The sequence below is a fragment of the Lonchura striata genome, chromosome Z, assembly GCF_050655825.1.
Source record: "Lonchura striata isolate lonStrDom1 chromosome Z, ASM5065582v1, whole genome shotgun sequence".
NCBI lineage: Eukaryota > Metazoa > Chordata > Aves > Passeriformes > Estrildidae > Lonchura > Lonchura striata.
The window spans coordinates 479,476-503,516 of NC_140740.1; the positions used below are offsets into that span (position 1 = coordinate 479,476).

Genomic DNA, 24,041 nt, shown 5'->3' on the forward strand with positions numbered 1-24,041 from the left:
CTGGTGAGATATTAGGAAGGTCTAAGCTTAATAATGGAGCTCTGTGCATTGTATCTTAAGGCTTACAAGCAGGTATTGTATTGGAAATAAGCGAGCATTGCTTTAACCAAAGGTATGTGTGCTTATAGAGGTTGGATAGAACTAGTGCCAGTGTGCTTTTGCTTTGTGTGACTGGTCATAAAGCTTTTAAAGTAAGCTGTAACATTAAGTTCTTGTTCTTCTGCTGGGATGTGAGCTGCTGGCACCTTCCCATTGTCATAACCATGGAATGAGAGTGATGCTGGAAAATGAACAGCTGGGGACACGTTCCTCAGCAGTCCCGTGCAGTTTGTGGTTTGTACAGTCCCCCGCCGGCGACAACAGCAAGCAGGCCGGGGGCTGCAGCCAGGACAGCTGTCCCCGTTGGGTCAGCTTTGATTTAAATCCCCTCCCTTTAGGTTCCCCTGTTTCACACACTGAGCATGGCGCCACTGAGGAATGCAGATTTCCAGATTTCCATCAGAGCTGCTGCTCATCACCTGGCCAGGCAGCAGTCAGCTGGCGTCCTGCAATTCCAGTCAGAACGTTGTGCTGTTCGTGCAATTCTTCCAATTTTTCCAAATCAGAAGTAGTTTTTTGGGGTTCATTTGCTATCCAAATTCCAATGGTTATCCAAATTCCATCTGCTTATGCCTGTATGCATAGACACAGTATAACGGGACAGAAAAGGAAGAATAAGAATAAAATAATTAGAATATGCGAAACAAGCGGTGCACGATGGAGGAGCATCCCAGGGAATTTGTCCCTAGGCTGTGGCATCTGCTGTGAGAACTCCGCAGGCGACAAGCGGGGAACCGGAGAGAGGCACCGGAGAGCGTGCTCGGCGGGAGAGCGGCTCCGGGGCGGCGGCTGGGAGGGAGAGCGGCTCCGGGGGCGGCGGCTCGGCGGGAGAGCGGCACGGGGGCGGCGGCTCGGCGGGAGAGCGGCTCCGGGGCGGCGGCTGGGAGGGAGAGCGGCTCCGGGGCGGCGGCTCGGAGGGAGAGCGGCTCCGGGGCGGCGGCTGGGAGGGAGAGCGGCTCCGGGGGCGGCGGCTCGGCGGGAGAGCGGCACGGGGGCGGCGGCTCGGCGGGAGAGCGGCTCCGGGGCGGCGGCTGGGAGGGAGAGCGGCTCCGGGGCGATGGCTGGGAGGGAGAGCGGCTCCGGGGGCGGCGGCTCGGAGGCAGAGCGGCTCCGGGGCGGCGGCTCGGAGGGAGAGCGGCTCCGGGGCGGCGGCTGGGAGGGAGAGCGGCTCCGGGGGCGGCGGCTCGGCGGGAGAGCGGCACGGGGGCGGCGGCTCGGCGGGAGAGCGGCTCCGGGGCGGCGGCTGGGAGGGAGAGCGGCTCCGGGGCGATGGCTGGGAGGGAGAGCGGCTCCGGGGCGGCGGCTCGGAGGCAGAGCGGCTCCGGGGCGGCGGCTCGGAGGGAGAGCGGCTCCGGGGCGGCGGCTGGGAGGGAGAGCGGCTCCGGGGCGATGGCTGGGAGGGAGAGCGGCTCCGGGGCGGCGGCTGGGAGGGAGAGCGGCTCCGGGGCGGCGGCTGGGAGGGAGAGCGGCTCCGGGGCGGAGCCGCAGCGCGGGGACGGGCGGAGCTGCCCGCGGCCGCCCCTTCCGCGCCGCGGGCGCGATGGAGGCCGGGGCGGCGGCGGGGCCGGAGCCGGCGGGCGAGGCGGAGGCGGCCGTGGCGGCCGAGGCGCTGCGGCTGCTGCGGATCGAGCCCTCGGCCGCGGGCGATGCCGGCGCGGGGCGGGCGGGCGGCGAGCCGGCACCGGGCTCGGTACGGGCGGCGGGGCCGGGGCGGCGGGGACGGGCTCGGTCTCGGGGCGCGCGGCGGGGCCGGGGCCGTGCTCGGGCTCGGTGCGCCCGGCAGCCCCCCGCCCCGCTGAGCCCGTGCCCGGTCCCCCCGCAGAGGAACGCGCTGCGGAAGCGGCGGCGCTGGCTGCGCGTTCTCGCCGCCCGGCGCGGGAAGCGGCCGCAGGAGCGGCAGCGCCGCCGGGCACGGCGGGCAGCGGCGGCCGCCGGGGCCGGCCCGGCAGCGGCGCTCCGCCGCGGGAGGGTCCCGGCCGCGCTGGCCACGGAGCGGCTGCTGCAGGCGCGGGCGGCGGGGCCGCGGCTCTGCGTGGACCTCGGCGTGGGCGGCAGCATGACCGAGAAGGTGCGGGGGTCCCGGGGCTGCTCGGGGGTCCCGGGGCTGCTCGGGGGTCCCGGGGCTGCTCGGAGGGTCCTGGGGTCTGCTTGGGGGTCCTGGGAGCTGTTCAGGGGTCCTGGGGACTGCTCGGGGGTCCTGGACAGGCTGCGCTTCGCGTGTGCCCGTCCCTACTCCGTGTGTGCCCGTCCCCGCTGTACCTGTGCCCGTCCCTGTTCTACCTGTGCCCATCCCTGCTGTACCTGTGCCCGTCCCTGCTGTACCTGTGCCCGTCCCTGTTCTACCTGTGCCCATCCCTGCTGTACCTGTGCCCGTCCCTGCTGTACCCATGCCCATCCCCGCTGTACCTGTGTCCGTCCCTGTTCTACCTGTGCCCATCTCTGTTCTACCTGTGCCCGTCCCTGCTGTACCTGTGCCCATCCCCGCTGTACCTGTGCCCATCCCTGTTCTACCTGTGCCCATCTCTGTTCTACCTGTGCCCATCCCCGCTGTACCTGTGCCCATCTCTGTTCTACCTGTGCCCATCCCCGCTGTACCTGTGCCCGTCCCTGTTCTACCTATGCCCATCCCTGCTGTACCTGTGCCCGTCCCCGCTGCGGGCAGGCAGTGGGAGCTCGGCAGGAGCCGCCCTGAGCCTCCAGCTGGCCGTGCCCCAGCCCGGCGGGGCCGGCAGCCGCAGGCTGGCTCACCGTGGTGCTCTGTCCCAAGGAGAGTGGCCGCCTGGCCTCCCAGATCCGCCGGCTGTACGGGGCGAACCGCCGCGCTGCCCGGCCCTTCTGGCTGTGCCTGACGGAGTTTGCGGCCGGGACACCGATCTACGAGCAGTGCTTCCGCATGAACGATGGCTTCGCTGCCTACCTGGTGAGGGGCTGGCCGCGGGGATCCCAGCCCTGTGCTCTGCGGCCTGCCCAGAACCTGTCAGCCATCGCTGCTCTCCCTCTCGCAGAGCCCCCGAGAGCTTGTGGTGAGGGGAGAGTTTAGTGGAGTTTTTAGGTGTGTTATCAGTGCCGAGAACAGAAACATTGCCCAAGTGAAAAGAAAAGCCCCAGGTCACTGGAGATCTGCAGGGTCTACAAGGCCTTGAGCAGTCTGTGTGCCCGAAGCAGCAGTGTCAGTCCCGGGATTTCTCTGTGTCTGGGAGGGGGCTTTGCTCTGGCAGATGTACCTAAGGCTAACAGGCTGCTTCACTCTGCCTTGTGTTTTTGAGATGGATACAACTCCAGAGAGTTACCTGGACCTGTTTCCTTTGGAGGCCATTGTTTATCTCACTCCTGACTCTGAGAACGGTAAGTGTTTCACGTGCTTCAGGAAAGGGAGAGCCAGGGCAAAGGGCTGACTTTCAGAAACATCTCTCTGAGGACATTCCATGCTTCATGCAAGTTGTTCCTCACATGGGCTGTCTCACACTGCGTGAGACAGGCTGTGTGCTCAGAGCTGGTGCTAAATCTGTGCTGCTGGGACCTGTGTGTCCCAGGCTGCAGCCCCAGGGGTGAGGAGGCTTGGCCCAGTGCTGTCCTTGGGAGGGGGAGCGGGTCAGCTGGTGAGACCCCAGCAGTGTGAAAGTCCTTGTTCCCCTAGCCCGACAGCTGAAGGAGAGGTCTGAATGCATGAAGTCGAGTTTTCAAGGTTGTTTCTTCTTATCTAAACATTCTTTCTCTGACCTGCCGAGCTTTGCCTAGCAAGAAGGCCATGGCAGTCTGCCCTGAGCCCTGGGCGGCTGTCACCTTAACTACGTGTCTATGTTTACAATTTCTTCACCAATTCCCATCATCTGTGTTAGACTGTGAATATCTACCTTAAACCAATAGAAAAGTGCACCATCACACCAAGACATGGAGGAGAAGAAGGCCAGGGCATGCCCAAATTCCTCCATCTTGTACCCCCTTAAACCCCATTCTAAAAATCCCAAAATTCCACTTTGCCACCCCGTGCTAGTTCAAATATCACACTGCTCAAACCCTTGTGGCTTGTAATTCCTCATACAGAGTTGGCAGTTTTCTCCACGGGCTAAAATCAAAGCCCCAGGTGTTTTTGATTTCATGCCAGGGTCTCTGAGCCCCTGCCAAGGTCTGGAGCCAGCCAGGGCAGCCAGAGGGGTGTGCTGGGCTCCAGGAGAGCGCTGTCCTGCGGGGTTGGCTGCTGCGTGGTGTGACCCAGTGCATGTCCTCTTTCTAGTCCTGGAAGATATCGATCCGAGCAAGGTGTACGTGCTGGGAGGGCTGGTGGATGAGAGCATTCACAAGGTGCGTGGTGCTGCCCCGCAAGCAGACAGTCCCACTGCTGAGGCTGCCTCTGCCATCCCTTTCTCCTCGAACTCTGCCTGGGCCCCGTGGTGAGCCGGAGGGGCTGCACTGTGTGGGTGCCAGGAGCCCCGGGGCAGGTTTTGTCTCCTGTCCCTGCAGCAGCTGACCCTGCGGAGGGCACGGGAGCAGGGCCTCCAGACAGCCCGGCTCCCCATCCGTGAGTTCATGGTGAGAGCCCCCAACTGCAGGAACTACCACTCCGAGACGCTGGCCATCAACCAGGGTGAGGTCCCGTGGGGCTCTGGTGTGGTCCAAGGCCAGCTGGGGTCCCCTGCTCCCCGGGGAGCTGTGCACGAGGCAGGGGACATGGCTGGAGGAGTGCTGGGGGCTGCTGTGGGGACAGCCCACAGCGGGGTGGGACTCCATCTCATCCAAGATGACAATGGCATCTTGGCCATCAATGGCCACCCCAGCCAGGTCTGAGAATGGCAGCGAGGGTGTTGGTGTCCCGTACCCCACGGGCTGGCACTCCTGGTCACAGCAGAGGAGGTGCTGGTGCCCCTTCACCTGCCAGGTGAACGCCTTTGTTTGTGACTGCAGAGGGGCTTATAACCAGGCCAGCTCCTCCAAGTTTTAACCCGTGGCGTTAGGATTGTGTTGCCCCTCCATGGGCACAAGGCAGAGGGAGTGGCTGGGGACTCTGTGTGCCCGGGGGCTGGGGTCTGCCTGCCTGGGAGTGACAGTGGGGCCACAGCAGGTGTGGCTTACTACAGGGGGGACACTGGTGGGTGGCACACGTCAGCCAATGCAGTGACGGGGGCACCTCGCTTTAGTTGACAACCACTGCTTTGCCCAGGGCTCCCTAAAGGCCTCCAAAATACCTGTCTGCCCCAGGTGAGCTGCCTCAAGCAGCAGCTCACCAGGTGTTAGGTGGGGACGTTCTCTGGGTCAGGTGTCACCACCTCCCTCGTGTTTGTGGGCATGGGCAGCTGCTGGCAGCGTTGTCACGACACGTGTGTGACTCCATACCCCTGTGCTCTGACAGTCTTTGATGTCCTGGTCACCTACTATGAGACGCGGAGCTGGCCAGCAGCGCTGAGGGCTGGAGTTTCTTCTGGAAAAGGCTACGTGCTCCCGGACCCAGCGGAACAGGCAGAGACAGCCCAGCGCACCACTGCTGCCCAAGGAAATGCTTTATTGTGTGCTGAGGAGCTGCAGGAAGCACCAGCGTGACTGTGCATGGGAGACAGCCGTTCCCAGCAGCGCGAGGAGCTCGTTGGAGCAACGCCTTCTACCTCAGGAATGCGGTGCTGGACATTGCTGTGCCCCTGAGCGGGACAGAAAAGCCTGGTGGAGCCTGGGATCCAGTGAAAACTGACAGGAATTCAGTTTTGCCTCTGCAGCTGTTTGTTTGTGACTCCAACTACACTTGTTCTGAGGTGGGGAGGAAAGCTTTAAGGTGTTTTCTTCGTTTTATGGAAACAGAGAGTAGGGTGAAGTTGGGATTGCAAAGCTTATGGGCAAGGGAAACACCCTGCCACGGGCCAGGACAGTGCTGCTCCTGCAAGAGAGCACGGGACGGGAGCAGCTCCCCAGGGCATGTCCCAGCAGCACAAACCCACTGAATACTGGGTGAGTTGCCGAAGCCTTTGGCTAGTTGTATGCATCTAATATAAAATAAAAGGTTTAGATCCCCATTGTGTCCCTGCAGTTACTGAGGAGAGGTACCTGGTCACACCTGACACGCACAGGTGCCTGACCCCCACGTCCCTGCTGGGAGGTACCTGGGCTGGGCTGTGCCCGCACAGAGCGGTGCCACAGCCACAGCAGGACGGGTGTTGGGTGCAGCTGAGCCCATCCCTTACCTCAGCCACTGCTGCCAAAAGAGCCCTGAAACCTCATAGCCAGTGGCAGCAGGACCTGAAGGTCATCTGAGGTAAGTCTGGTTATGTGTTTTCATTCCTCTCTCACAGAACCCTTTCACAGCCCTGGGGCTGTCCGGGTGGTGTGACAGGGGTGTGCAGGAGCAGGTGGGGGTTTAACCCAGCTGTTCTGGTTTAACCCAAACCAGGGGTTAACCTGAGGTTAAGCCACGACAGGAGTTGGCCAGTGCCTGCTACTGTGCCCCGGGGCTCTTGGCAAGCTGGATGCACAGATTATCCCCTTCAGTGAGTGTCCCAGAGCCAGGGCACAGCCCTGTCCCCACGGTGCCTGGGGAGAGGTGCTGCCATCACTGGAGCCCACCCATGCCCTGGAGCCCACCCATGCTCTGGCTGTCCCAGCAGACCCCCACAGCTCCCCAAGTCCCCGGGCTGGAGCTCAGCAGCACAGGACGGGCTCTGCCCTCGCTGCACAGGTGCTGCACTGCTGCCCCGTGGGGAGGCACGGCCAGACTGCTGCAGATCACACCTGGCCAAGGTGAGCAGCACCTGCCGGGAGGGGCACGGGGCTGCTCTGGCCGGGGAGCCCCTGCACAGCTCTGGCCGCAGCGTCACGGTGTCGGCTCGCCCTTCCTCAGCAGGCACGGCCAGGTGGGCAGGAGCTGGCAGGTGCCTCGCAGGAGGTGGCAGGTATGTCTCGCTCTCACCCGGGGCAGCAGCAGCAGTGCATACCAGCACGGCTGGCACGACCTGCTCCGGCTAAGGAAAACCAGCTGAATGTGGAATCACTGTGTTCCCTCGGCCAGAGGGTGGAGAAAGCCACCTGGGGTCCTTCACATTCTGCCAGGGGGGGTTGAATGCCTTTAGTCCAGAGCCTGCCTGGAGAGCAGGGCGGGTGACAGGCAGGCTGAAGGCTCACGCTCTTCCCCGTGGATGGCAAAGGCAGCCGAGGGAACACCGTGGGACTGTCACCTGCACGGCCCGTGGGAGGCAGGGCACGAGCCCTGAAGGACACACACCAGGGTGCTGCAGCAGCACCTGGGGCATGGCTGCCAGCACTGCACGTCCTGCCTGGCCATCCTGGCTAAACATGCCCGGGGAGAGCCTGAGGGGACAGAGGGCACACATCTGTGTCCCCTCAGTGCCCTGGCGTGCCCCCACGCCGCCCGTCACAGCCACGGGGACGCCCTGAGCGCTGCAGCAGACAGGATGGCAGCTGCCAGGGCTGCAGCTGGCGGGCCAGGAGCTCGGTGCCCAGCTCAGGGCAGAGCTGCCCGTGGAGCTGCTGGCGCAGAGCCTGCACCAGCTGCTGGCAGGTGCCCACCACGTCCCCCAGCGCAGCCCCCGGCTCCTGCTGCCGCTGCCCGCAGCGCCGGCAGTGTGTCAGCTGGAAGCAGCTCACCGCCAGCTGCACCGGGCGGTCGAACGCGGCTCTCAGAGCTCCCTGCAGCTCGGCCAGAGGCTGCTCCGCGCTCAGGAGTGCCTGGCAGCTGGACAGCAGGTCCTGGGAAGCCCAGCCCGGGGCACCCTCGCTCTGCACACCCTGCTCTGCGCGCTGAGGAGCACAGAGCTTCCCCACAACCGCCTGGAGCTCCACGGTGCGGGCCAGGAAGCGGGAGGAGCCGGCAGGGCTCAGCCAGGCCCGGCGCGGCAGCTGCCCGAGCGCCCGGAGCGGAGCGTCCTGCGGGGCCCCGGGGCGGGCCGGGGCGGCCGGCCGGAGGGGCCGTGAGCGGCCCCGGGAGCCCGGGCGGGCTGGCCTCGCGCTCCCCGGGGCTGCGGGGCCGCGGGAAGCAGCTGATGTAGGGCAGGCGGCAGCCGCAGCTCCGCAGCCCCGCTGGGGCTGGCGAGGCCCCGGCGGGGACGGGGGGCGCAGGGCTCGGCTCGCCCTCCCCGGGCTGGGAGCAGAGCAGCGAGTGCCCCGCAGCCCCGCGGCCCCCGGCTCCTTCCCGCAGCCCCGCAGCCCCGCGGCCCCCGGCTCCTTCCCGCAGCCCCGCAGCCCCGCAGCCTCCCGCTCCTTCCCGCAGGGGCACAGGCACCGCGGGGATGGAGAGCCCGGCAGACGGGGCCGGGCAGCGCTCCTTCCCCCGCCCTGCCGCCTGCTCTCCGGGAAGAGAAGCCAGGGCAGGCTGCAGCTGCTGCTCAGCCGCGTTCCCTGCGCCTCCCGGCTGCCCCGCGCCCTGCCCTGAGCTGCCCGCCAGCTCCTTGCCAGAGCCCGCTCCAGCAGGGCAGGTTGGCATCGTCCTGCCGCCAGCACCAGCCCCCCTGCACCCGCTGGCCATCAGACAGGCCAAGGGCTCCGGTGGGACATCCACCCTGTCCTGCAGGCAGTGTGACACTGGGCTGGGTGACACACAGCTGGGTGACACTGGGCTGGGTGAAACAGGGCTGGGTGACACAGGGCTGGGTGACACACAGCTGGGTGACACTGGGCCAGGTGACACAGGGCTGGGTGACACAGGGCTGGGTGACACAGGGCTGGGTGACACAGGTCTGGGTGACACAGGGCTGGGTGACACTGGGCCAGGTGACACTGGGCCGGGTGACACAGGGCTGGGTGACACTGGGCTGTGTGACACTGGGCTGGGTGAAACAGGGCTGGGTGACACTGGGCGGGGTGACACTGGGCCAGGTGACACTGGGCCGGGTGACACTGGACTGCGTGACACAGAGCTGGGTGACACACAGCTGTGTGACACAGGGCTGGGTGACACAGGGCCATGTGACTCTGGGCCGTGTGACACTGGGCTGGGTGAAACAGGGCTGGGTGACACAGGGCTGGGTGACACAGGGGCTGCCCTCACCCCTAATGAGAGCCAGGAGAGGCGGGTGAGGACCCCCGAGGCACTGCTGCAGTCTGCCAGGAGCTGGGCTGTGTCTGGGAACCCCGCGTGCCCTTGGTGCACCTTCCGCAGGGCCTCCCCACTCACCCCCTGTCGGCTCCTGGCCCGGGACACGGCTCCCTTGCAGCTGCTGCTGGCACGGCACTGACCATTGGGAGGGCACTGACCATCGGGAGGGCACTGACCATCAGCAGGGCACTGACCAACAGCAGGGCACTGACCATCAGCAGGGCACTGACCATTGGGAGGGCACTGACCATCGGGAGGGCACTGACCAACAGCAGGGCACTGACCAACAGCAGGGCACTGACCATTGGGAGGGCACTGACCATTGGGAGGGCACTGACCATCAGCACAGCCCTGACCATCAGCATGGCACTGACCATTGGGAGGGCACTGACCATCGGGAGGGCACTGACCATCAGGAGGGCACTGACCATCGGGAGGGCACTGACCATCGGCAGGGCACTGACCATCGGCAGGGCACTGAACAACAGCAGGGCACTGACCATCAGCAGGGGACTGACCAGGGGCACAGCCCTGACCATCAGCAGGGCACTGACCAACAGCAGGGCACTGACCACTGGGAGGGCACTGACCATCGGGAGGGCACTGACCATCAGCAGGGCACTGACCATTGGGAGGGCACTGACAATCGGGAGGGCACTGACCATCAGGAGGGCACTGACCATTGGGAGGGCACTGACCATCGGGAGGGAACTGACCATCGGGAGGGCACTGACCATCGGGAGGGCACTGACCAACAGCAGGGCACTGACCATCAGCAGGGTACTGACCAGGGGCACAGCCCTGACCATCAGCAGGGCACTGACCAACAGCAGGGCACTGACCACTGGGAGGGCACTGACCATCGGGAGGGCACTGACCAACAGCAGGGCACTGACCATCAGCAGGGCACTGACCATCGGCAGTGTACTGACCATCAGCAGGGCACTGACCAGGGGCACAGCCCTGACCATTGGGAGGGCACTGACCATCAGCGTGCCCCTGAGCATCAGCTTTGCTGTCCTGACAGGGAGCCAGGGAAGGCTCCACGTTGTCACGGAGCAGCCCCCGGTCCTGGGCCAGCTCCCGGGGAGGGGCTGTGCTGGGGCCAGGGGCCGGTGGCAGCAGAAGGAGCTCCTCAGAGGGGCAGGCAACAGCAGAGGACACAACACCGGCCACCACCTCAGCCCCGTCCTCCTGTGGCCCCTGGGTGTGCCAGCCTGCAGCGGGCACTCGGCTCTCCTCGCTCAGACACCCCGGAACTGTGTGCCCTGGGGAGCCTTCCTGGGCAGCTCTGCTCGGAGCTCGGGGAAGGGGCTCTAGGGACAGCAAAGGGGGCTGCTGCGGCTGGGGGCTGCTGTCCTCCTCCCCACACTGCTCAGCAGGATGGTGAAGGTTCCAAACGGAGGAAGCCAGCCATTCCATCACCGACTTTGCCTCCGTGGTGTCAGGCTGCGTGTCCAGCAGGTCAGGGCTGAGCTCCGTGCCTGCAGGAATCCCCATCTCCGTGTCCTTCCCTGTGTCCTCTGTCGAGGGCTGAGTGGGCGGCCAGGAGCAGCAGCGCTGTGTGGAGCCTGGGAGAGCTGCAGGGAAACTGACCTGTGAGGTGTAAACAGTTTTCAGGAAAGACCTTCTCTTCCTCAGGCTCCTGGTGTAGGTCAGCTCCTTCTCCTGCCCCTGCCTCTCCCTCGTCGGTGGCTTCTCCCCCAGGCTGTAGCACCTCAGCCTCTTTGGGATGCAGGAGTTCTCTGTGCCCTCCCAGCATGCTGTATCATAGCCTGATGGCAAGAAAACATGGAAATCAGGAAGTAATCCTGGGCAGCAGAATACCCTCATGCCTACACAGTGGGCCAAAAAGCTCCTGGCACAGGACTTGGAATCACAGGCATGAAAGTGCAGCAGCAATGCCTCATTCTCAGGGCAAGAGGAAATGGTCTCTCATGATCAAGAATCTATGTGGAGCTGGATGTGAAGAGAAAGGCAGAGCCTGGCTACAGGGACTGAAGGCCAGGGCTGGTGATGAGCAGGCAGCGTCACCTGAAGGCAGGTGTGGCTGTAATTCCCCAGTTAAATCTGGGGACAGCAGCAGCACTACAAGAGCACTGCCCACAGCTGTAGGCATATCACCACACAGAAACGGCCAGAGGTTCCCAGCTGGAAATTTAGATGGTAACAATTTCCACAGTAACAGTTTTTTGCCTGAACACAGTACAGTGACTGCGCATTACTATGGAAGCCAAAAGTTTTCTAGTGGCATGAATTAAATTCTTAGGAGGCCCTGTTAATACTGAAGGAGCTGATTACTCCAGGAACAAGAATACTCCAATTTCCGAGAAAATACAATAGTCAGGGAGCTGCCCAGCCCTGGGAATCCTTGATGCAGCTCTGAAACCAGCCTCTGACCTGAGCATGACCTTTGTCCTTGGGGGCTCATGTAACAGTGTTTTACAGGTTTGGGCTCTCTTTCCTTAGCTGAGAGCATGAGAGCAGAGATCCCAGAATGCCACCCCGCTGAAAACTGAGTTTTCTCAGCACTTGCACGTGGTAACAAATCCGTGCACTGTCACTGCTAGGGTGCTGAGGAGCGGCCTGCGGCGAACGGCGAGTCAAAGGTCCTCAAAAGCCCTGGGGAAGCTCCTAAGCGCTGTGCGGGGAGCGCGCAGGAGCCCCGGCGGCAGCAGCGCAGCACCCCAGCCCGGCACCCGCGGCTGTACCTGCCAGCGCCTCCGGAGGGCTGAGCCGGTCCGCGGCATCGTAGAACTCCTCCTCGGAGCTGGAGTCGCCGAAGCCCGGCGGCGGCCGCAGGACGAGCTCGCTGTCCCCGGAGCCGCGGCCCGCGGGCGACGAGCCGTGGCTCGGGCTGGGGCAGCCCGGCTCGGGGAGCCCCGCGGGGCCGGCCCCGTTGGAGCCGCTCCCGGCGGGGCCGCACCCGTCGGGGCCGCTCCCGTCGGAGCCGCTCCCGTCGGAGCCGCTCCCGGCGGGGCCGCTCCCGTCGGAGCCGCTCCCGTCGGAGCCGCTCCCGTCGGGGCCGCTCGTCCCCGGCACGGCCGCGCGGGGCTGGAGCCGCTCCGGCCCTTCCAGCCGCGCTCCCTCCAGCGCAGCCACCGAGTCGCTGGAGCCGCTGCTCTGGAAGCCGCGGCTGCCGCTGGTGGCCGAGTCGGACGCCTCGGACGCGCTGTCGGTGGCGGGGTCGCCGCCGCCAGCCCGCGGCTCGCCCGGCCCCGCCGCGCCGCCGCTCGCCGCGGGGCTCCCCGAGCCGGAGTCCGGGCCCCAGGAGTCCTCGGAGTCGCTGCAGGCTCGGGATTCGTACCCTGCGTTGGAACGAAGCTGTCAGCCCGTGCTGCGGGTGGCGCGGGGCTCAGCCCGACCCTGCCCCGCTGGCCCCGGGGCTCAGCCCTCGCCAGCCCGCAGCCAGCACGGGAAGGGGCAGATGGAGCCGCAGCAGCACCCGGAGCTGCCGGGCAGCTGCCAGCTGGCCCCGAGCCTCGGCCCCACAGGCCCGCAGAAGCCACAGAATCGTGCCGCCACGAGTGTTTGTTGGAAAAACCCTCAAAGACCAAGTCCAGCCTTAACAAGACGCAGCTGCCGCCACACAGCCCTGGGCTGCTGCTCCCCTGAGCTGGGTCATCCACCCACTTCCTTCCCATCCTCTGTCAAAAAAGGCTGTTTTTTAAACCTTCTTCAGCTGAGACACGGTGCAGTTGCTGGTTTTTCTCTCCCCAGGTAAATATGGAGGCGTTTGCGTCCACAAAGAGTCTGTAGTAGCCAGCAATGAGGCAGACGAGGTCCTTTGCACTGTTTGACTCCAGCAGCAGAGTAAGCACCTATTTTTTTTTGGTTTGTTTTATTTTTCAGAGGTGTGGGGGAGAAAAGAGTAAAAAAGATTAGAATAAACAAATCTTGTTTGTACTGTAGTCAGCAGGAACAGGCTGCATGAGGACAGGCACCCCTTCTCTCTCATACTTCCCTCAGTCTGATTTGCAGGAGGCACAAAGAAGAGTAATTTCTTTTTCTCACCCCTTGTGCCTTTGTTGCATCTCACTGATAGAGGAAGAATCCCTTTTCCCCAGCAGGAAGAATCACTTCTCTCTAGCAATTTGTTTGCTCCTTCCCATGAGCTTTCCCTCCCGTCTGTTCTAAGCCTTCTACCCTGGTGACACCGCCAGCCTCTGAGAAGAGCTGACGGTGCAGGTGACTGCCCTGTCCCACACAGGTGCTCACCTTCAGGTCCTGCAGGTAGATCTTGACTGTGCTCACTCGCTCGGACTCCTCGCTGAGCTCCACCCTGCTGATGCTGGGGAACTCGGCCAGGCTGGTGACGATGTTCAGCTTGCTGTTGATGATCTGGCTGACGCCGTGCCTGGCGCCCACCAGCAGCGCCACGTACGACTCCCTGTCCTGCAGCTGTAGGGGCACAGGCTGAACCTCTGATGCAGCCTGGGCAGGGCCCCTCGGCCCCCCGAGCTCCTGGGGCACCCCAGCACTGCCTCTCCTGCTGCTGGGCTGCCACAGCAGCCCGCTCCCTGCTCTCTCCCCCCACACAGGGACCAGCAGCCTCCCACGGGCCCGGGTGGCCCCAGGGATGCTGCAGCACCTGGCAGACCCAGGGGTGTGGCTGGCAGCAGGTGGTCACTGTCAGCAGTGTCACCTGGCAGCCCAGGCTGTCCCCACATGGACCCAGTGGGACCTGCTGCAGGGTAGGAACTTCACAGAGATGTTTCTGGGCTTGGAAAATACATCAGCGCTTTTTGTTAGGGTGAGACACTTAAGGAAAAGTGAATGAACGGACATATAATCTGGCAGATATTGTTCAATTGGTATGTAGGTGTAAACTTCAGCATTACTGTGACCATGGGTGAGGTCTTGCTCTGGTACAGGCCCAGCAGCATTGCTGTGCTCCCTGTGGGACACAGCTCAGCACAGACCCAGCTGGGGACAGGCAGAAAAATCACCAACCCAAGAAACCTCTTGTAAAAAGGGCGGAGGTCTTTTCTACAGTGAGGTTTAAGGGTTTCCAGTATCTTTTTCAAGAGTTTGAAGCCTGCCCAGATTTCTCAAGTGCTTTATACCACACAAATGATAGGCAGGGTTTATCTGAAAAGCAAGAGCCCAGCTAGAAAACACACATATAGCTGTTCTGTGGGCTGGTCTGTGCTGTGGAGATTTCAGTGGAATTATGCTGGGTTTCTCCAGCACAGCCCCTTACCAACATCTACCAGGACATCCCAGGACAGGGAGAAGCAGTGTGGCCAACAGGAGTGTGTGCCCAAAGCCATTCCATAACAAACAGCTCATACCATCATGGTGGCATTGAAGATCTTCCCACTGTACATCTTCAGCTCCCCCAGGATCTGCAGGTAGCTCAGGCGCACCTGGACTGCTGTGAGCGCGTGCTTCGTTGGCGAGAGAGGAAACACGGTTTGGAAAAGGGCTGCAGGCAGCTGCAGCACGGAGACAGCCTGTGCTGCAGGGCTGCAGCGTGGCCAGCACATCCAGCTCAGCGTGGCCAGGCAGCCCAAGTGGCCCTGGGCCAGCCACGGCCGCTGAGCGTGCAGCATTGGCAGCAGCATGCAGGAGATGAGGGAGCGTGGGCACAGCGTGGGCAGAGAGAGCCCCAGGGACACGCAGGGACAAGGACACCCTGACTGGGGCTACCTTCTGCCGAGGGTCCAGCAGCACCTGGTTCCGCTTCAGGTGGTAGCTGATGGCTTTCTTGATGTCCTTCCCTCTCATGTTCCGAAGCAAGGTGGGCGAGATGAAGTTTTCGATTCCCCAGTCCCTCCTGGCAGAGAGAGGGAAGGGAGCACAGGGGGCCCCAGCCCTGCTGACCCCAGCAGCGCAGCATAGGCAGGGCAGAGGAGGGCAGAGCCCTGCAGGGCTGTGACCCACCCATGGCCTCACTGGCTCAAACCCACTGCTACCTGCACCTGCCACCGGGTCGGGAGCGGGGCTGGGCAGTGTGCACTTTGGTGCAGAATGGCCATTTTCACGTGGCTTCACAGGAGGGAATTCACAGCCTTCATCAGCAGGACAGTCCCCAGCTCCCCTCACCATCCACAGGATGGAGATCCTGTCCTTGCATGCACCTTGCTTTGGTGACAACATTATGACACTTCAGCATGATCAGTTTCCTGGACTCAAAGCGTGGGCCAGGTGTGCTGCTGGAGGGCTTACTCAGCCCAAGCATTACACACCTGTGAGGTAAGAGCACTGCAGCTGCCTCACCCTCACTCCCTGCACACAGCTGGGCACATCTGGCTGCACAGGAGGCAGTCAGTGCCCGGTAATTAACCTGGTCACCACCCCAGTGCCTGGTAATTAACCACGAGCTCATCACCACTGCCTAGAGCAGGGGCTTCTCTGGGCAGGTGCAGTCCCAGAGCAGCAGCGTGCAGCAGGGCACACCTGCTCCTCCTGAAAGCATTTTCTGGTCATTTCCCCACAGATCCCGGTACTTCACAGGATCTACCACTGCCCAAAGCAGGTATTCTGGCATGTCTCTGGTGGGTGCAGAGTTGATGATTACACCCTCTCTCCAACCAACCAACACTGCCGGGAGCAGCTTGGGTAAGCACCACTGTGTGGAAAGAGCTGCAGTTTCACATCCCTGGCTCTGTGAGAGATCCTCCTGTGCCTCGGGACACAGCCAGGAGCTCACTCTGTGTCTCAGGCAGGTCAGTGGGCTGAGCACAGGGCAGCCCACGAGGCCACCCTGCCCTAAAGGAGCAGCAAGCCGAGGGGCTGCAGTCCCCTCTGACCTCCTGTGCAGGGCACACACGGGGCAGGCAGCGAGCTGATGCCTCTTTTGGGGCTCTCCTGCTTTCCACAGTGGAGCACAGAAATCTGTGCCTTACTCGATGTATTTCAGGGACACCTTCTGCGGCTGGGCACATGCGTAGATCCTCTCCTGGATGTGCAGGGCAGCCAGGCGTAACGCCACGCTGCACTTCATCTCCACAGCAAACCTTTCCTGGAGCACGTCGCTGCAGCTCTGGGGCAAACACAGCACAGTTAGGCCAGCAGGAGCACAGCACAGAACTGCCAACACGACACCACGCAGCCAGTTAGGGATATCAGCAGCCAAGCATAGGAGTTGATGTAAGAATTTAAGGCAAATCAAATGAAAATGCCCTGAGTTTAAGTGCTCTGCATTTCCACACAGCTGAGCCAGTCTGAGGCACGCTCTGGTTTAAAGCAAAAATGAGAATGGGGTGAGAAGGGACTCCCAAGGAATGCCCCAGTGTCACCTGCAGGTACAGATATTCAAAGGCCACTGGGTCCTCCTGCAGGAGGTCCAGGGGGTCCCTGGGGACAAAGCAGACTCTGAAGAGGCAGCGGTAGTCATGAGAGTCTCTCTTCTGGACCACCTGCAACAGAGAGAGGGCATCACACCACAAGCCCTCCCTCCAGGAGTGCGTGCTGAGCCTTTGCTCTGCAAACCACAGGAATTGTTTACTGCCCCTGGCACGGGGATGGTGCAGATTGACCTCAACAAACACAAGGATTCTTTGCCAGTGCTTGCAATTTTATCTCTGAGTCTTCATCTGCTTTTTTCTTCTCCCTGCAGTAGCCCAGAAGCCCTTTGATAGCAACACTTTATGTAGATACCCACTGATCCCAAACACTTGCAGTGTGACCAGGGCAGAGGTCTGGGCTGTGTGATAACAGCAGGGGAAGGGGCAGGCTGCTCTGCTTTGGAGTGCAGTCACAAGACACAGCAGCCCTAAACAGACCCCCGAATCATCACTGTAATGTCAATACAATGTCAAGACTGAGTTATCCATCAGCATATTTTATTCTGGGCAAATCCTGCCCAGCGGAAATCCTCTGACCCACGTGCTCAGTGCTGTGACAGCTCCAGCACTGAGGGACTTGAAGTGATGATCCTTGTGTGTGCCCTCCCATTTGGGGTATTCTGTGACTCCGTGGACCCCTCTGCAGTGGGCTGCCAGCCAACAAACCCACCAGCACAGAGCTCCTGCCGACAGACCTGCCTGGCTGCAGGGGCAGCAGGATCCCACGGCTGGCCTGGTGCACCGGGACACAAGGCACTGACTCAGAATTCAGCCCAAGCAGCCCCTGCCCTTGGGGCATTCACCCTGAGTGCTCTGGCTGAGGGTGGCACAGACGATGTCACCCATTGCACACTGGCCCACGGGTACCGCTGTGTGTGGGACTCGGGATGCTCCCAAAGTGCCCTTCCCCAGGGAAGGGGGGTGTGAAGTGGATGGCACCACTGGGGCCGAGCCCAGCTCAGCCCTGTGCTGAGCCCTGCAGCTCTGGGCTCCCCTGCCCTCTCTGGCCTCTCTCCTGGGCCGTGGGGCTCTGCTCACCTGCGCAATCAGCTCCTCCTCGTGCAGCAGGTGGACCTTGGCCAGGTTGTACTGCTCCTCCAGCACCAGCGCGAAGTGGGCGATGCTGCGGATGGACAGCTTCTCCTGCAGCGTCAGCACGATGTCCTGGCAGGGCACAGGGGTCACACAGAGCTCAGCTGTGACACCAGCACTGCTGCAGGGGTGGCACCGCACGGCCCCAGCCTGCAGAACTGCAGGGGCACGGACAGACAGAGCAGAACGACCCCAGCAGGAGGAGGACAAGGTGGGTGAGCTGAAAACCCCAAGGTGTCACAGGTATCAAAGCCATCTCCTGGAGCTGCCTCACACTCAGAGTTGTACAGTTTTCAGCTGGGAGGCGCTGAGCACTTTCTGTCACCCCCGACCCAAGTGTTTGTTCTGTTTGTTATTCCAGCTCTCTAGAACTCTACAACATTTTGGATCCCTGGAAGTGTCCGAGGCCAGGCTGGACAGGACTTGAAGCAAGTGAGAGGTTGGAGGTTGGAACTGGATGGTCTCTAAGGTCCTTTCCAACCCAAATCAGTCTGTGAGTCTATGATTTGTGGAAAAACTAAAAAGAACTTGTCAAGAACACTTCTCTCCAATAAACAAGAATTTGAGACCATAATTGTAAAAATCTTACCACATCTGACTGAAATTGGTGTTTCACTTTGTAATAGAGAATTCTGTCAATATTCTGTCATTGAAGTAAAAATGTTTACTTTTGGCAAAAAGTAAATATCACTTCAGGCTTGGCTGAGCACAAATTGAAACAGAAGCCCTTGGGCTCACTCAAGCCTTTTGAGGCAAGCATAAATGTTTGACTCACCTCAGTTTTAAGCCAGGATGTCTCAAGACACAGAGGAATTTCTGAAAACACCTAACTTGGGAAGCATTTTACTCATTTAGATGTTTCTGGAGGGCAATTGTGAGGGCTGCTCTCAGAAACTGGGAAAAGTTGTTCCCTTTCAGAGCTGAGCAAATCAAACAAAAGACAAAGAGCTAATCCATCCTTTAGAAATTAAACCCTTGGGGACAGACATTCAAATATCTCTTTACAAGTCTCCTTTCCTTTCCACCTCCTTGCTTTCTTTTACTATTTTATTTTTCTAGATTCTGCAAGTCAAAAGACTTGCAGACACTTACTTGCCTGAGAGACCACAATGGTTTTGTGAAGCTTGAATGAGCTAGACAGAGTCCTCCTTTTTTGAGGGAAGTTTTCACTGCATGATAAATTCAGTCTCTTTGTGTTTCCCTTTAATATTCTTTCAGCCTGGTAGCCCCAGAATGTCTGTCCATTGTGAATTTCTCCCACAGCACCTGCACTGCTGCAGGACACCAGCTGTCCTTAAAGTGATTTGTGACCTCCAGCCACTGGCCGTGGCCAAATCTTAGCGTCCAACATAAACACTGAGCAGCTACAGCGATCAGGCCAGACAAACTGGAGGTGTGTAAGGCCGTGTGCAAGCACAGCAGGCATGGGGAGGGCTGATCCATGGCTCTGCAGAGCAGCACCGTGTTTTCAGGGGGGTCTGAGGGAGGATCGCCCTTTGTTCAGGAGGATCATTCCCTCGTGTGCTGCCCTTTCACCCGAGGGGTGGAATCAGTGCTCATGTCTCCAGAGGGGAACACCCTTACCCCTGCAGAAATGAGGCTGGAGCTCAGAAATCCCAGCAGAGCCAGCAGAGCTGGTCAGTGCAGCCAGGGGGCTGCAAGGGCCCTGCCTGCCCCTTTGCTGATGGTTGGGCTGGGGTGGCGGGAACAGCCTGCCCAGCTTCCTTACCTTCACGGTGGTGCTCCTCTCAAACCTGAAAGCTTTGGTCTGTCCGTTCTCCAGGTACACCTTGAGGACATTGGGCATGAACAGGAGGGAGCTCCCCTGCAGAACAGAAGCAGCAGCTGGACCCTGGGGCACCCAGCCTGCGGGCACCAGCTGCTCTGCCTGGCACTGCACGGCCTGGCATCCCAGAAAATCCTCCTCTCCACCTCAGCAACCCTCTTCCACGGCAGCAAGGTTTACTCCTGATTGTGCTTCTGGCACAGAGCAGCACAAGGAGAGCACAACAAGTGCCTTACCGTAACACTCGGGGCAGTGCAGCAGCTGCAGCCTGGCAGCCCCCAGCACAGCAGCATCTGGAAGCTTTGAAAGCAGAAATCATCCTCCCTGCTCATCCCCAACACCCAGCAGTGCCTCCAGAAAAGGCCCTTCCCTCACTGAGCAGCACGCATCCCCACGCTGACACCAGCCCCCTGGTGCTGCCAGTGCCACAGAGCCTGGCAAACACACCCTGCTGCTTCCTGAGAGCCTTGCCCTTGGATCTGCAACCCTGGCACCTCCCAGGCAGGAGGAGATGCCACCACGGTGTCCTGAGATAGGTCCCAAACTCGTGGCACAAGACAGGGACACCCTCAGCGAGAACATCTCTGTTGGGGGCTTGCAGAAGCATCTGGGCACTTGGCCTCTGCCCTCCTGGGCAGCCTGAGCCCCTTTCAGCCCTCCTCCTCACCCCTCCAGAGGGAATGCCTGCACCTTCCTTCCCAGTTTCACCATCACTCCCCCGGTTGCTCAGGGCTGAACAGGGTCACTCTGCACTTTCAAGCTCCTCTCAGCATGTCCTTGTCATATTCTTGGACCAGCACGCTGCTCCCACCACTGAAAGGGTTCATCCACTTGTCAAGAGAGTCCCAGGGCTAAGAATGGTGTTTCTGAGATGGTCTCTCCTGTGCTTCATTCACTGTACCTCACGTTACAAACCTCACAGCCCTCTAGACAGAGCCCACACCCCCTGGAAGTGCTGCCAGAGCAAACACAAACCACCTCTGACTCCTGCCTTGCTCCTCTCAGACCCGTTCCTGGGGCTCAAGCTGCTGCAGCCGCCACTGAGGAAAACAAGGGAACGCTGCTGCTCTTTTTTCTAGCCCAACTTTGGGGCTCTTTAACTAACCAAACACATCACGCCTCTGGTGAGACGAGTCTCCACCAGCTCCAGGACAGTGACGCCGTTTCCATCTCCCCTCAGTGACCTTGTGGGGGGGCCCTGCGCAGCCAGCACACAGCGGGATTTAACACCTGCACAGATTATCACCACTCTCCGGGTCAGACCCAGTCACCCGGGCGGAGCAGGGATTCCTCTCCTGCCGTGAAACCTGTCAGAAGCTGCCACGAGCTAACGCTGGAAGCTTCAGCAGCCGCTTTCAGACTAAACCTCCCCGAACGAGCCTTCCTCCATATCTCAACGCCTTCTTCAAAGCAATACTATTCCTCTGTTCTGGCTCCATCATCCACAGCCTCAACAGCGAACAAGACATCCGAAAAATAGGATTACAAAAAATACTACCAAAACCACCTCCTGCCTCACTATTGGAAACCTCGCCCTAACAGGAACTCCTTTCCTAGCAGGATTCTATTCAAAAGACCAAATCACTGAAAGCTTAAACACATCCTACCTAAACACCTGAGCGCTCGTCCTAACCCTGCTAGCCACATCCTCACCCTTCCCGTGCTGCCGGGGCAGGGCTAAAAACACTGCCCGCGTCCCCGGGGGCCTGTCCCCGGCGGATCGCTCAGGATGTAGGAATACATCATCGCTCTGCAGCAAGCGGAGGCAGGACAGCAGCGGGGCTCATTAACAATTCATGCTCGCAGCCGGCAGGGTCGGGTTTCACTGCAGAACGCAGCGCTGGGATCCTTCCCGTCGCCACAAGGATCACTTAGCCGTGCTCCATTAGGATGACAAGAGCAGTATATTTACTGAAACTGGAGGCTCTACAGTTTTCAGGGCCATAATACCCATTTTGGCTGCCTTCGTGCGTCAGCCGACGGAAAGGAGAGCAGCCCTAAAGCACTCAGGGCTGCCGTGCTGCATAGTGCTTTTCCAGAAAGAAATCATAAATATGCAACACATTTATTTACTCTTCCTTTGTGCTAATTCTTCACTGTTCAAAACAGGTTGCATATCCAGGTGGCGAAAAGGGAATCTAGCACCAGTGGGACCCCAGCACCCGAATTAATTTCTCCTGCCTTCGTGCCGTCATTTAATGAATGGCAATCTAAACACCGTGTCCCTGCTCTGCGCTTGCAGAGGTTTGATCAGCTCAGCACAGCGCTGGCAGAGGCTTGGGGAGGCTCAGGGTGCTGCATTCCCTGCGCAGCTGCCTCCTTAGATTCACACCAGGTCCCTTCCAGAGTCCCTGGGACCCACCCCGGGCCCGGGGCTGGCCCGGGGCCGGGGGCTCCGGGCTGGGCGGCGTGCCCGGCCTCCAGCTCCCGGGACCTGCGGCAGACACGGCCCCGCTGGAGGAAAAGCAGGCTCTGCGGGTGATTTCGGGTCTGCCTGTCCCGCGGCCAGCCCTGCCCGAAGCTCTGCCTGGGCCGCCGCCCGTCCGGCAGCCCCTGCCCGGCCAGCGGGGCGTTTGTCACATCTACCGGAGCAGGAGCGCCCTGCTGTCCCCCGACAGCCGAGCACACCTGCCCCAGCACACCTGGCAAAGGCGAGGCAGGAAGGGAAGGATCCCAGGCTCCGTCTGGAGGCACAGCCGACCCTGCCCTGCCCTGCAGGGAGGAGGAGGAGCAGGGTCCCCACGCGCAATCACACGGGCAGGTGACACGCACGGCACCTCCGGCTGCACCTCTGCCCGTGTGCAGGGGAAAGGGAGCAAACCCTGCCCCGGGAGGGCTCTGAGCAGCACCAGGGAGTCCCACCAGCGACAGGGAGCAGCAGACAGACAGAAAGGGAAAAGGAAAAGGGCCCAGGGGGTGATTTGTCATTGCTACAGAGCAGAAAGGCTCGGTCAGACCCGGATAACGAGAAGCACTAATGAGCAGGGAGGCAGAAAGGGGCACTTTGACCACAGGGGTTTTTCATTCTGAAAGACACAAGGAAAGGTCGACAGAGCAAATGACTCCCAGCTGACCCCAGTGGGCTTAGAAAGTTACACAGGAGCAGGAGATGCTCAGGAGCTGTTCACGCTCCGGGGAGGACACACGTGTTCCCAGCTGTGCCACAGGGAGCCCAGCACGGGCAGACCCGTGGGCTCCCAGCTCAGCTGGCAGAAGCTGCAGAGCCCCGTGCTGGGTTTGCAGCAGCCTCCAGCGAGCCGTGAGCCAGCGCACCGCAGAGCCAGGCACAGCTGTGCAGGGACGGGAGAGCAGCTGGAGAGCAGCCGCAGCTAAGAGCAAAGCAGCGTGCCCAGTGACAGCCCTGAGCAGAGACCGTGCCCAGGAGGGACAGCAGCTCCTCCCGCAGCGCCTTAACCTGGCGCACACATCAGCGCTCTCCTCTCCTCTCCGGGGCAGGATTTGTCCGCCCGCACCTCAGCACGGGTGGATTCGCACCTCGGGAGAGGACAGCCGCCTCCCGCATGCCAGGGAATGGTTTCAGGTCTGACGGGAGCGGAGCAGGAGCGGTGCGGGCGGTGTTTTCCATCAGTCCGAGTAAACTCATCAAAGGCAAACCCCTGCAGGTGCCAGCGCTCCGTCCCTGCCCCGAGCAGCTCCGGCAGCAGCCGGGAGCGGCTGCCGGGCCGCGGCCAGGGCAGACGGGCACGGCGAGCCCCGGTCCCACACCGCCCGCGGGAGAGCCTCGCGTCCCCGTCCCTGCCGGCCGCCGCCCTGACCTGCGAGTGCCCGTTCAGCAGCACCTCCTCCGCAAAACGCACTTTGACGGGGTTGGTCTTCAGCCTCGCCCTCTTCTCCTCGGTCAGGAACGACGACTTGGGGCCACCCTGCAAGGACAGCGGAGCTCGGTCGGGGCAGCGCCCCGGGGCGGGCGGGGGTGCGGCTCACCGCCGCGCCGGGGCCGCTCCTCCTGGCTGCTCGCACCCTCGAGGAGCGGAGCTCTGCGGAGCCCCTCCGCTCCCAGCCCTGCACGGCCCCGGGACTGCCCGGGCAGCGGCTGAAGCCGGCCCTGGCCGCCCGGCGAGCGGACACGCGTGTGCCGTGTGCCACGCCGCCAGTGTCACCGCACGGGAGCCAGCTGCTGTGCCCGGCTGTGTCCCCGCACCCGGGGCTGCCCTGGGGCTGCCCCTCACCGGGGCAGGCAGAGAGCCTGGCCAGAGAGCCCTGGACACAGCCCTGCCCGCGGGCAGCATCCCGCCCTGCTGGGCTGCCCAGAGCTGCCCCGGTCACCAGGGCGCTGCTGCCACCCGGCCTTGCTGCCACCCAGCACGCCATCAGGGCACCGCCTGCGTGCACAGCTCCGCACAAGCACTCTGTAAAGCGCGGTGGTCCCCGAGAGCAGCAGCAGAACCCCTCAGTGCTCTCCCAGAAGCTTCCAGGCAGAGCCAGGCCTTCGCTGCCACAAGTGCCGTGCCCCCACCCTGCCATGGGGACACAGACTGGGATCTGGGAGGACCCCCGGGCACCTCTGGACTTCCCGAGCCCTCCAGGGTGCACGGAGCAGAGTCTGTCCCCGCAGCCCATGCCACCGCCCCGGCCCCGCACCCGGGGCTGCGAGGAGCCGCTGCCCACCCAAGGGTGCGGGTGACAGCAGAGGATGCTCAGGGCACCCCGGCGCTCGGACCAGCCCCTCAGAGCCTCCAGCCAGCCCAGCCACCCCTGCCCCGTGCCCGCGGTGCCGAGG

The 24,041-nt window shown here is 61.7% G+C and overlaps 2 protein-coding genes across 2 annotated transcripts in view; one reads left to right on the forward strand and one right to left on the reverse strand.

Moving 5' to 3' along the window:
* The first annotated feature begins 1,639 nt into the window (after positions 1–1,639).
* TRMT10B (tRNA methyltransferase 10B) lies at positions 1,640–6,098 on the forward strand. Its single transcript, XM_085567340.1, has 6 exons — positions 1,640–2,167; positions 2,867–3,019; positions 3,366–3,444; positions 4,334–4,401; positions 4,561–4,684; positions 5,447–6,098. The coding sequence occupies exons 1-6, from the start codon at positions 1,640–1,642 to the stop codon at positions 5,632–5,634; spliced, it is 1,140 nt and encodes a 379-aa protein (XP_085423466.1). The 3' UTR covers positions 5,635–6,098.
* Positions 5,580–24,041, reverse strand: part of FRMPD1 (FERM and PDZ domain containing 1) — a 37,044-nt gene continuing 18,582 nt past the window's right edge. Inside the window, 12 exon segments of the mRNA XM_085566407.1 lie at positions 5,580–8,073; positions 8,075–10,893; positions 11,830–12,438; positions 12,804–12,951; positions 13,349–13,531; positions 14,425–14,520; positions 14,783–14,909; positions 15,982–16,118; positions 16,375–16,494; positions 17,461–17,586; positions 19,244–19,339; positions 23,077–23,184. Coding sequence (XP_085422533.1) covers positions 7,420–8,073; positions 8,075–10,893; positions 11,830–12,438; positions 12,804–12,951; positions 13,349–13,531; positions 14,425–14,520; positions 14,783–14,909; positions 15,982–16,118; positions 16,375–16,494; positions 17,461–17,586; positions 19,244–19,339; positions 23,077–23,184 — 5,223 coding nt within the window. The 3' untranslated portion in view covers positions 5,580–7,419.

Excerpts from the sequence above, each read along its gene's own strand:
- TRMT10B (XM_085567340.1), top strand. The coding sequence starts at position 1,640 with ATGGAGGCCGGGGCGGCGGCGGGGCCGGAGCCGGCGGGCGAGGCGGAG. Across the intron at positions 3,445-4,333 it reads CACTCCTGACTCTGAGAACG|TCCTGGAAGATATCGATCCG; the intron begins GTAAGTGTTTCA and ends TCCTCTTTCTAG. Across the intron at positions 4,685-5,446 it reads GACGCTGGCCATCAACCAGG|TCTTTGATGTCCTGGTCACC; the intron begins GTGAGGTCCCGT and ends GTGCTCTGACAG.